Source organism: Aythya ferina (assembly GCF_964211825.1).
Source record: "Aythya ferina genome assembly, chromosome: 1".
Taxonomy (NCBI): domain Eukaryota; kingdom Metazoa; phylum Chordata; class Aves; order Anseriformes; family Anatidae; genus Aythya; species Aythya ferina.
Window position 1 is genome coordinate 95,258,823 of NC_140296.1, and position 13,045 is coordinate 95,271,867.

The 13,045-nt window shown below is 37.8% G+C and overlaps 1 protein-coding gene across 2 annotated transcripts in view; it reads right to left on the reverse strand.

Moving 5' to 3' along the window:
• Positions 1-13,045, reverse strand: part of SIM2 (SIM bHLH transcription factor 2) — a 57,300-nt gene that overhangs the window by 22,787 nt on the left and 21,468 nt on the right. For both annotated transcript variants that reach the window (XM_084523958.1, XM_084523959.1), the window contains one exon: positions 2,237-2,322. In XM_084523958.1, the coding sequence (XP_084380084.1) occupies positions 2,237-2,322 (86 nt within the window). The remainder of the gene's footprint in view (positions 1-2,236; positions 2,323-13,045) is intronic.

Consider the following 13,045-nt stretch of genomic DNA (forward strand, 5'->3'; position numbering starts at 1 on the left):
AGAAAACACACTCAGTATCTGATGGCAATGGAAGAGGCTGCAAGTCAGCTGACCACCCAGTTTCAATGAAGTTATAAAGCAATACATCCTTATAACACAATTACTGCATAGTCTGTTAGGGCTTCAGAAGTGTGGTTAATTTATAAATGGAGATTAAAACACAATAAATGCAGTTTTTGTGTTTACTGCTGCTAACATGATCAGTCCGGTATTAAAGCATATTCTCTTTGGGACTAGCTACACTGCTTTCTAGTCAACACTTTAAACTTTCTTAGGTATAAATTTCTTCTAGATCCAGTCAGAATTCTTGTTTGCTAATCAAAAAATCTGGAAGTTACTTTTTTAAATGTCTCAGATTCTCACTCTCTCATGGGTGCACATAAACACCTACTTTTTCATGACCCATTTTTTTCTGGTGAAAAACACACACTTCAAAATCCAGTGGAAATTAATGTATTACATTTACAGAGATTAAATACTGTATGAGTAAATGCATTGGAAATTAGTTTTAACTAAGTTCTTCAGTCAAGTTCATCTGGCATTCTTTTGTTATGTGACCAAATCCAGGGTCTTGAGATCAGATTCCTGAATCCCCATATACAATTCCCAATCACAGGAGTGTTAACTTCAGTGTTGGACTGTAAAAATCCACAATGTCTGCTAAAGAGAGGGAAAAAATAATAACCTGGGGACTCTTCCAGAACTTAAGATTTATTTAATGTAGTACTGGTGTTTAGAAATTATTTGTGCTCCTGCCAATTTTCTACTCCAAACAGCAGGCAGGACACTGCTTAGGCTTTGTGGAGAACCAGAAATACATTCTACACATCCATTATTAATTTCTATATATGCTTGACTTTTAACTGGGTCCAATGTAAAGGAATTAATTTCCAGTGTATTTAGTACTACAAACAACCTACTAAACAGCCACCTATAAATAGGATCCTCTGGTATGACCTTCCTTCCTCCCCTCCAATCATCAAGTTATTAGTATGCTCAGAAACTTATTTAAGATCTCCCAGCAGATCCTACTAGTTCTCATAATACTTGATTCATGAGTTTTTCCTGCACTTTAGCTATTCACACGATATGTTCAATAGTACTAAGTCCTGACCCTAAGTACAGTTAAAGAGAATAACATATTTAAACCAACATCTTTCTAGAAGAATACATCCTTAACTGTTTTACTGTGTAAACTTCTGATAATGAACAAAAGGAGAAAGCAGGTGATTCCCCTAATTACCTGTCATAAATGGAAAAAAAGAAAATAAAACAGAGATGCCACCACTAAAAGCTCTAATTTTTAACCTGATTTCACATTCTGCTTTGGGACGTATCCATTTTTGCTGGGAAGCAGTTGGGCAAACGAGGGCCCATAATGAAGAACTACCAGTGTAACCAGGTAGATAACAGTGTAAATAGGCAGATATATGTCTGGACCTTGAACATGTCCCTTAAATGAGTCCAGCTTCTCTTGCATTCTTTTCTTTTTGTTTTAGAATGACTCAGACAAAACAAATCCTCACCAGACTGTATGTGAAATACCCTTCTCTCCTGATGCTTAGGTGATAAAATTTTACTGTGCAGCTCTAAAAGCAGCAAGTGCATACTGTAAAGCTGAGAATAGGAACTACCCAAATGGCAGGTGTTACTGTAGAATTTCAGTCTTTGCTGTGGCTTGCTGATTTCATGTAGTAAATAGAAAATTACTGCAAGCAATAGGATTTGTAAACAAACCTAGTTGTTCAAACCCTGAGCTGATAACAATGATGATTTAGGGCAATGTTATGGTCTCATTAACATTGAGGTAGTTCTAGTCAGGCCAATGAGGTGACCTGTGCAACTTTATGGCTGCTCAAAACATAGTAATACCAAGGCAGAGGGAGATGGGAACTTCCAAGTTCCTGCACCTGGATTCCTGCCCCACCTGCCTCCAGTCTCATAAGGGAATGAGACCTGTCTGTGCTCTCTATTTTCACCCTCGTGGGTGTGCTACAGGCCCCCATCTGGAAGATCAGGGGATCAGGATATGGAAATGTGCCACAAAGCAAACTCTAACTCACTGTGGGAGAGTCTAGAGTTGCATTACTGAGGGAGTCTGCAATCAGCACTTTTGCATCTGTTCTAATACTTCCTGTCAAAGACTTTGCTTTCAGCCACACATACTTAAAAACAAACTAACTAAATGAACTTGTCTCTTGTTGAATACATGAAAATAAAAGCTCATATACATTACCTTGTAGCCACTGCATGTCAATCCTGCATTCCTCTTGGCTAGGACACACTTCATTCTCAGGAAAAAGGATCTCTCAATTTCGTATTCTGAAAGCATAAACCACACTGCTTATTTTTTACTGAAGATTTCAAAACTATCCATAGCTTTGCCCCTGACAATTTAATATAACTGTTTTTACCTTAGGCAGCAATAGAAGTCAACCACTCTACTTCCCCACTCAGTCTCCACCCTCAGATTTTACCTTGATGTTAGGATTCCCTGTGAAAGTTGGACAAGCCAGCAGGACGAGGTGTCAAATTTTCTGCTTTTAACCACCCTTCACAAGGCAATCACCTTGTTTCTGAACAGCCAGGCACCAGCCTGTATTGGTAAAGGGAAGGAATCTTCTTTGGCACATAGGCAAGGCAAAGTGCTCTCCGAAGTAATAGCAGAACAGGAAACAAGAAAATGCATTGTTTTTGTAATAATCTGTGTGTTGTGACCAGGCTGGCATAATTCTGGCCTCTATATCACTGTGTCACTGACTTCTGAGCTATTCTTGTAAGATGGTTGTTAATGTCTTCAAGGGTAATCTCAAGGAAATTTTTGAAGTTAAATATTGCTCAGGTACATTTATATTTTCTCCTAAGAATAAGTTACTATTCTCTTTAACAGTTAGTTATCCCTTTAACATTTCATACATCATTAATGGTTCTGAGATTTCATTATTGAAAGTTGCAGGTCAGCAGAAAACAACTATATTAGGGAAAAAAATAACAAACTCATGACATGTCTGTGAATAGGAAAATCAGGGAACCAGAGGGTTTTTCTGATTTGTTGCAATGTGTATTACTTTCTAAATCCCCACAGGGTTTGATACAAAGCCCACTATAATCAGCTGGATTCTTGCTTTAATTTGACTTAGCTGTTGTGTTCCCAATTTTTGTGAATCCATCACCCAGTTAGCACCTCTTGGCCACACACCTGCAGTGGTTTGAGCCTCAGACCACTACCTGGAAATCAATAAACTCTCTGCATTAAGTTCCAGATTTAAAGATCTGAAGATATAACCACAGAAAAATGACTTGGTCAGGAGGGAAGATAAATGCAACATGCAGTGCATGTCAACTAGTATCAGCCTTCCTGAGTATTTGAATTTTCCATTTATCTTCCTAATGCAAATTAGATCCGTATGGGGAAAAACAGGCACTCTAAATGAACTGGCGCATCTACTATAGAGTTTTAAATACAAATGTATACAATTTGGTGGGAGGAAGCCATACAGTACAGATTGCTGCTGCTGAAGCATGATCTCATGATTAAAGAATGGATCTGAGAGTTAGAAACATTGGTGCAATTCATTGCTTCGGTACAGATTTCTACAGATTTAGTGCTTGCTCTCTTTCTGCCACAGTCCCATACATGCTAAATAAAGGTAAAGTTCTCTCTTTGAGGTTGCCATGGGAGAAAAAAAGAAAAATGCACAGTGATCAGGACAATAAAACGTCTTCGAGCATGGACTGAGTTGCTACCATTCTCACATTCTTTTATAAAAAGAGATGATTAGTAAAATCAAAGATTTTAAAATGTCCTGCCACAAGATTTAAAGGACCTCTTTCAGTATAAAGCTCCCTCTGGAAACCTTATTCTTTGGTCTTTTTTACTTCTACTTCTACTTTCTTTTCTTTCTTTTTTTAAATATTACAGCAGACTACTGGAGACTAGTGCAGACACTACTACAGAAACATTCAGGTAGCTCTGACTTCAGTGTTCCACCAGGAATAGGGTTATGATTAAACTGTGGTCTTTGAGTGTCTATGAAACTACAGTAATACCCAAACTGTAAGACATGTTTTTTCCTCCACTGTTTAAAACTGGAGATCAGTTCATTATTTAGAAAGGGGTCATGTCTCCTTGATTTCATGATGGTTAATGGCAAGCAAGAGGTCCCCTTGGAACATCAGTTCTCTTAACTAGCTACAGAATCTTAAGAAAACCAGAAGAGTGATTAAAACAACTCGAGGGAGAGGGTTTTGTGTGGTGTGGGAGAGCAGTGTAAGGAAGGATATGTGCCCTGGTATTAAGTGGTGGGGTGAGGGATGTGTGATAGAATTTTAATTTAATGGCAGCTGTGATTTGTGATACCAAAGACTAATAACTGGTAACTTTATGGTATGTAATCAAGTGCAAAATGATACAGCTCTAATTTAATAATGATAACTCTAATTTAATAATGATGTATTTATTAACCATTAATCATTGAATTATTATTTTTTTAGTTGTGTTGATGAACCAACATACACTAGTCTCTTAAACCAGTTACATCTCATGTCTGCAATCTGAAGAGGGAAGAATTACCCATGAGGTAAACAGGGACTCATCTGTGAGCTTCCAGTTCAGCAGCTTGAGCTTGCTGACATGAAGATAACTAAGCAAAAGGAGAGATGGCTAGTGTCACCCAACAGAATCTGGACCCTGACCAACAACACAGCCTTTTTACCTGAAGGGGTTAAAGGAGTGTACACATGATGATAAACAAGCCTCCTTCTGTGTGTATTAACTGCGACTGATAGTGCTTGTGTGGGAGCCCAGTGTTGCCATGAGAGTTGCCATTTTGGGTGGGAAAAAATAGAATGTGCTGAAAGGAGGAAAGGAGAACCTCACCATTTCTGGATGGTCTGGGCCATAACAACCCTAAGAGTTACTTCATAGTGAAACATGCCCCATAGCACAGATGGAAGCACAAGGCCACATTTTAAACCAGCCAGCTGGGATTGTTATGTGGCTAGTTAAGGCTAGTGGTCACCTCAGGGTGCCCAGTGAATGATGTGCCGGTACTGCATGGCATCTGACACCTTGTTTGCAGCATTGTAACTGAAGAATACAAAAGCTTTCAAGAGTGATTTCTTGTGAGTCTGTGTAAAATCCACTATCAAACGTTGTGAGTGGTTAGCTGGCAAGAAAAAGTGGGACCAGGCCACTCATACTGTTTCTGCTTATGTGAGCACTGTTTGTGTGTATGGGGTGCTTATAAAAGCACTGTTCTCCCATCCATGTTGATATGTTATTGGTCAGCTCTGTGTATGCATGTGTTTGTGTGCATCTACTGGGAATAAAACCATCTCCAGATCTGATCAAGAGACTGTAAAATATAAAGGAGCAGTAAGACCAAACCCTTCACATAAAGAACCTAAATGTGCAAGATTGTGAATGGTGTGAATTAGCGTTCATATAAACTGATATCTTTACCAGTGTGAATCCCCGGTACCCTTAAAAGTAGCAGAAGGGGGGTAGCAAAGCAAAAAAGAACTAAAGTAAATTTGTAATTGTAAAGCAGATTGGGAAATAAAGAACCCTGGTATCCTGCTGGATGCTAACACATTCATCAATATAATGCAAAACTTGAGTTGTCACATCCCGGCTGTACTTGATGCAATTAAGATGGTCTACTCTGACGAAGAGAATGTAGAAAGCAAATGAGGTACTTAAAGGTCTAGCAAGCAAAGAGGGAGAAGCTGAATATTCATATAGAAGAAATCAGAGGAGCCATGAGAAGAGTAACTGTTAATGTATGCTGCCCTGCTGCAGAGGTTAATAACAAAACTATGAAGAGACAGTAGACATGTAAGCACAGTTACAAAGCAGGAAAAAGCCTGTAGCATAAATGTCCTGCACCTGCTGTAAAAGCAGAATGACTGGAGATGTCCAAGGGTGTAGCAAAAGTCTCAAATTAGTAAAGCAAGAAGAACAGTAAATGTAAATGGAGCACTTCAGGCATGTGAAATGAGTGTAACTGAATAATCAGATGAGTTAAATGGTTTTATCAATCACAATTAAGCTCTGAAAAAAAAATAAAAAAAAATATATATATATATATCTCAAAGCTAATAGACCTCATAATATAATTATTGATATCACCGGAGTTTTTATCATGTAAATATGTAAGCACAGAATGTATAAATAACAGAAAGAATCCTAGGCTTTCAAGAAGGTAAAAGAGTCTTGAAGCACAGAGGAAATCAATCAAGCACTATCAGTTCTTAAATAGTTCAAGGTTGAGAGAACTGTGGAATAAGCATGTATATATGAAACTTCAAGGGAGATTAATGAATAGTGAAATGTCATTCTTGAATGTCATTCTTGAAATGTCATTCTAGGTTATAAGTAATACTGAAGGAAAGTAGCCTTCTAAAGTATTAGAGAACACTCATACTTGTCTAATAATTGGAGCTTAACCACTGTATTTAATTATTCCAAGATGTTAACTCCATAAATGCATCACTGTAAGTGATGTTAACACCTTTTCTTTAAGTGTTAAAAAAAAGTAAAAATCTATGTATAAATGTAAAATCTTCCAATTGAAATTGAAATATAAAGATTTATTTATTTATTCAGAGAAAAGACTAAACTCTGGTTGCTGGCATCATCTAATGAAGAGTAGCAAAAAAGCTACTACTGAGTAAGCCAGAAAGTCTTACTGAGATGTTCTAGCTGAGTTAACACAAAACAAACCATTTGAAACAATCTTTTGTTACTTTTTTCTTCCATATGAAGTACAGAAGAAAATGTAATCCATTCAAACCCTATGGATATTGATAACTATGTGTTACTCGGCTTTGTTTGTATGTTTGTTTTTTATTAAGGGAGATAGCGAAATAAAACCAAATCCAGCATGAAGATGTTTTCATCTCCAAACAAAAGAAATCCTATCTCTCTGTGTGAGGATGTACATAATATTATTACTAGTGATAATGATTAAAAGAACACTGTTACGAATGTGTTACACATTACAACATTTTAATGTGTGTGTGTGTGTATGGATCCTAACTTGACGTGTTTGCACAATAGCATTTTGAGAGCTGCAAGAAACAAAGGAGAACTCATTAAGCTTAACAATGTTCCCCGTGGTAAGCTGTACTTTACAACTGCAGATCAGAGAAGTCGTCCAAGTTTCAACATACAGAATGAGAATGTATGTGAATATGTGTGCATCTGTGTGCAAGAGAATGGGAGTGGGGACGTATTTGGATAGTTTTTGTTCGTTTGTTTGTTTGTTTGTTTTTCCAGAACACTACAGTGTTCTGCTTCTCCTATGCAAGTAGTTTATGAATATATTTAGGAAACAGCCAGCTTAGGTTTCAAAGTGAGCGGTCACCACACAGAGATGTGAATTTTTGTTGCAATGCTTGATAAATTTCACTGTTGATGGGTCTCTTAGTGCTATTTCTTTCAAATACCTATTATTCCAGCAAGTCCAACACATATGATGAAAGTGAAGTTTAATTGCATCTTCTCTAGCATTTGCCCTAGCTGTCTATAACTCTGACAAACAGCTGTGTATCTTTGTGAAAGGTTTTAATGCAGCTTTCCGTTTTGGATGTAAGTTTCGCAGCATGGCACTGTTTTTCCCATCTTCACCTTTACTTTCCACATAAATATCAATTTTTCTCCATTTACGTGAATGTGACTTGTTTCCCTCTTCTAAACAGTTTTAAAGTAATTGGAAAATAGATACTTCTTTACATGAGTTGAATAATTTTCAAAGCTTGCGTGTTCTTCTGTTCAAGATTTTTTCAGAAGGTGAGTTAAGAAAAAGTCTCAACAGCTGGTATAGCTAAAAAGAAAACTCTTCCCCCACTTCTAAATTGCTAAGTATCTTGAAATGCTCGGATGATAGCTTCCTGAAAAGAAGTCCAACTGTCTTAATACAGCTTTTAACATTTCCCAGAACTTATTGATGTTGTGTTTATCTACTACAGGAATTAGAGATGAAAAGCAGAGCTTTAAGGTTCTTTCTAAATATTTACCCTCTCATTTTTGTCATACTACTCTTCTTGATCCAGTCATGGAATGTGATCTCAGGTCAGTTTTTCTATTCCAGCCATTTCCAATACTTGTTATAACTTGGATTTATTCATGATAGTAAATTTCTGATTTTGTTTGCTCTGTATCAATGTTTAACATTTGAAAGGGATTGTCCTCTCCCCATTGCTCCACAAACTCTTACTGAAGTCTATTTAGGAGTGATCTGTAAATCTTTCAGTTTTTATCTAATTCTAATTTTACACTTTCCCCAGCTGGGTGATTGGTAATACATGGAAATCTGATGCAAGCAAAACACTTGTTTTGATCAACATGATTATATACTCTGAGCAGATTTCTCTGTCTTTTCTGATTCTCTTTTTTTGGAAAAGTGTAATAACTGAGATCCTGGCTTTTTCAGTAAGGCTACTATCGATATTTTAATAGATCCTAAATTTGAGGTATCATATATAATGAGTTTTCCAGGGGGATACACTGCAAGGTAGAATCCTTATCCATGTCCCAGATGGTCATTTCAAATTGTTTATTTTTTAGACAAACTCTGTTTCCCTTATCAGATTCAGAGAAGTTTTTCTAGTCCACTAATATACTACTATACTACTTGGGCGTCTTACAGAAGCTCCCTTTCTGAAGCACCACTACAATTTAATTGACTAAATGAATTATAAATAATGCAGAGAGTAAATGGCTTAATTCAAATCCCACCCCAGATTTATCTGTTTATTAACATCCACACAGAGCAACCTGCAAAGGAGATTGCAGAGAAACATTGTTGTCTCTGGACATACTGATGATATATTTCTTTCTGACAGCTCTTAACATAATTTCTACAAAGTATGCCATCTCAGTTATCCCTTTTCTTTTCCTTGCCTAGTATACCAAACAATACATTTTGACTGCAAGCATTACTCAAGAACAAAATAACCTGTTTATATTTTACAGATTTGTACTTTTTTACTCTTGTAAACAGAATAAATGTCATGGTACAGAAAATGAGTTTTGCTACTTTGGATAAAGAATTTGTGCATTTGTTCACTCATAATGCACAAGACTGCCAAAAAGGATTCTCCAAGCATTTCTATGAAATTATGGTTAGCTTCATGGAAGCCAGAATTGTCCATCCCTGGGGGTGCAACTATGAAATCCATCTTTGCTTTCTACTCCATCTTTCATCTCTTTTGAAAGAAAGCAGTCACAAAGTTCTGTGGTTTGCATGCTGTTTGTACTGTGGACTAAGAAAAGATCATCTTTTTTTTTTTTTTTTTTTCCACAGCTTCACCTCTCGTGTCTTTATTTTCTGTAAGGTAAAAGCTACTTTTTTTATATCTCTTTCCCAAAGTTCCCAAGTTTTGATAGCAGCAAAATATGGCATCGTTTTGTTATAGATCCACTTCATAAATTAACATACATAGTCATGCAATCTGCACACTGCTGCACCAAGTACCATTTTTAAAATGTACATGTATGCCTTATCTATCATCACAAAAGGTTATGAAACAACATTAAAACTGAGAGCTTTTGACACAGCTAATGATGTGCCACATCAATTAAAATCTTGATTCCTGTTTGCTCTAAGGGGCAGCTTGAGTGTAATATCAAAGGTCAGCTATAGTACAGGAGAAGAAAACCATTTTGACATGGCACACCTTGACTGAAGTCCAGGTGCGCACAGTTACCTGCTTCTACCTTCCCTCCTGCAACTAGTGTGGAGGCACATGCCTTCCTCTAGTGCTGAGACATGAATGTGTGATAAACTGTGCTCCATGTCCCTTCTGGACTGTTTTACAGGGTGGAAACACAGATAGCACAAGTTCATGTCTGGATAACACTTTACTGCCCATCCCCCAAACACCCTGCATATTTTTACCCTTTCAGTTGGTTATTTTCATCTTACCTCCTCTACACTATAAAGTTGCACATGTTTCGCTCTTATTCTTGTGTAATCTGCAAAGCATCTGGGTCCCACACAGCACAATGCTAACTAAAAGAGCATGCAAGCATCTTGGCTAGCCTTTTTTTTTTTTTTTTTTTTTTTTTTTTTTGAGAATAGCAAGGCTACGGCTTTTGTAAGACACAGAAGAGACAAAATGTCACATCTTCCAGTCCTTCATTCTGAATGTGTTTGAGGCCAACTTCTAGAACACGAAAGAGGTAAAAGCACGGTAGGGAGCATACAAAGGAGAAGCTTATACAATAGCATGCACGGTTCTAGGGAAGTCCTTGAAGCTGGGAATCAAGGATGGACCAACAGAGCCAGGGTGAGAATAGGCTTGCAAATGCCTGTGATGGACTTCCCTTATTCAGAATAGGCCTGCAAATGAGCTAGGAGAAAATCGGGAGTGAAACCTGATGCATATTGACCACCATCTGTATTATTATCATTCCATAAAGAACAGTGCCAGAGTGAATCTGTGAATAAAACTATTCTGTGAATTGAAATACTGCATGCAAAGGGGTGTGTGAACACCACATTTCCCCACTCTTCCTTGGATTGTGTGGTTAAAACTGGATTCCAAATAAGAGAGAAGAAATAAAACAATTACTTTCCTTTCTCCCTGTTGCACTGCAATATCACATATTCATGTGCAGGTTACAGCCTGAAGTGTATACCTTTGAGAATATCTCTTTTTAGTAAATGAGTGGCATCAGTTGAATGATAAGATATTTATGCCTTACATTGCAAAAATGCAGATTTTGTATACATAGATAGCAAGTTCCTAAGCACATACTAAGTTGAAAAGTGAAGTTTGCAGGCTGACTTGTTTTGTCTTGGTAATGCTCTTGCTGTGGTAGGAAAGAAATCAGCTCTGTTGCTAACCTCTGTCTTTGAGTTCCAAACTTGCAAGATCTGCCCAAATTTCCTCTCCATTTGGACAGTTTGTTCTGTGTTCTGACTGTGTCCAGAATCCTGTCAGTGCTGCAGAGAGTAAATTGTCTCAATTATCATTCCTGTCATCCAGATTCAACATTTGCCCAAATTTTCCTTTTTCCTAGAAACGATGCTTCCAAACCTTTATTTAGAGAAGAAGCTCAGCAGAGCAGTAGGCAGAAAGGAAATGTCTAGCTGTTATAGTCCAAAACACTCTACTCTCTTGGTATACTTTACTGCTAATTACTAAAGGAAAAAAAAAAAAAAAAAAAAAAAAAAAAAAGTGGGGTGCCAGCAATCTGCCCTTCTTTCCACTTTTGCACATCCAAATTAATAATGTTTTCTAGATTTCCCTAGTTTAAAGTAACTCCACCAGTGGCAGCAGGGTCATCATGTTAAACCATTAGCCTTCAATAACAATTCTCCTGTATTTTTAAATGAATCAAAACAAAAAATAAATCCTAATAACTTTTGTCTTTATTGCATATGTGTTACTAGAACAAAAATCTTTAAACCAGTGTAACAAAAGAGCTTTCCAGATGTACACTTTTCTTTTCTGTTCTTTTGGTATCAAACAAGATGTGCGTAGGGAAAATGGTCTTCCTCTAGAGGAAAAGTATGAACTGGCATTTACTTCTTAGCTGGACTGAAACGGTGCCCCAAAAGCTGGAGAGCCAGACACAATGTGTTCCATATTCTTTGTATTACCTACATTAGGCTTATAACACATCACATAAGAATTATCCAGTTGTTAGGAAACAATTGGTATGTCTATGGTAATAACTATAGTATTCCTCTTTCCCTTTGTCTACTCTGGGATATGTCAACAAACTGCTTTTAGTACACCATGCCTTGGTGTGCAAGTCAAAGGTTGGGAAGCTGTAGCTGTTTTAAAGTATGGAAATATCAGACAAAGACACATGAAACCAATAAAAGACACACTGTGTCAAATGAGCTGACTCCAAATACACACATGGAAGAGCAATATGCAATGCTGAATCCCTCTCATTATTGCTCACTCAACCTGCAATACAAATATTTCCAATTTCCTTGGCTTGCTTGCTTGTATTCAGCTACAGTGGTGACAGATGACCAGTCATACCCAGCTTTCCTTACCCTGATATTTCATACAAAAATGTCCTGCTTTATTCTTGTAGATATGGTTCAGGAGGTACAGCATTTCCCAACATCCTCCAGATAGTTTTGTGAGTGTTACTATGTTGCTACAAGCCTACCTCACTATGCTGCTCTTTTTAAAGAAAAGTGTTAGGAAAAGTGGTTGGTACAGACGCACTATTGATAGCAGCATCATTTGGAGGGCATAAAATCCCCACTTATGTTAGTACGTGCAGCCCGGTTTGTGTCATTATGTTGTTTCCTCCAAAGAGCACGCAAGGGGGAGCTGTGTGTAGCCAACAGTTCTGGTGCAATCTCCTCATTCACTCCCTGAAACAGCCAGACACTATTTCAGACACCTTGACAACGTTTGTCACCTCTGAACAAAGTAGCATGTAGCAATTGCTTCACAAACCTCTGCTGGCATTATATTTCCCACCAGGCTAGCCCCAGAATGGTTTGCTACTGGTAAGATTTGGCATGGCACCACAACCTACTCGGTCTCCTGAACTAAACAGGGGAGATGGGCAGCAAGTATTGAGCCTCTACAGCCAGTCAGAAACATAACCTTGCAGTCTTCCAAAACTGAATAACTGCTGTTAAACTAGCATCCCCACATCTTGGGCCCATCCTCCCTGATTGGTGACCATCTTCTGCCCCAGCAGGAAAATCTCATCCAGTGGACCCAGTCTGTTTGTCCCACTACTAGAAGAAACAGAAGAGAAACTTTCAGGTGCTCCAGAGAAGACAGCATACATCAAAACCACTTCTCCAGATGCTAAAAAGCCATTAGCACTACACCACAGAACAACTCCTGGATTTCTGTTACCAAAGTACTGCATATGTTTGCATGGAGGCCCATGAATCTTGATATCAGCCTGTGCAACAGATACAGGTAGTGGGGAGTGCCAAACTGAGGTGTAAGGATTCACAGGTATAGAACTAAACCAGGTCACAGAAACATGCTGTGGGCTGCAAATGCTATAAGCAGTATTTGGAAAGGAGTGAAGAACCAATGAAGT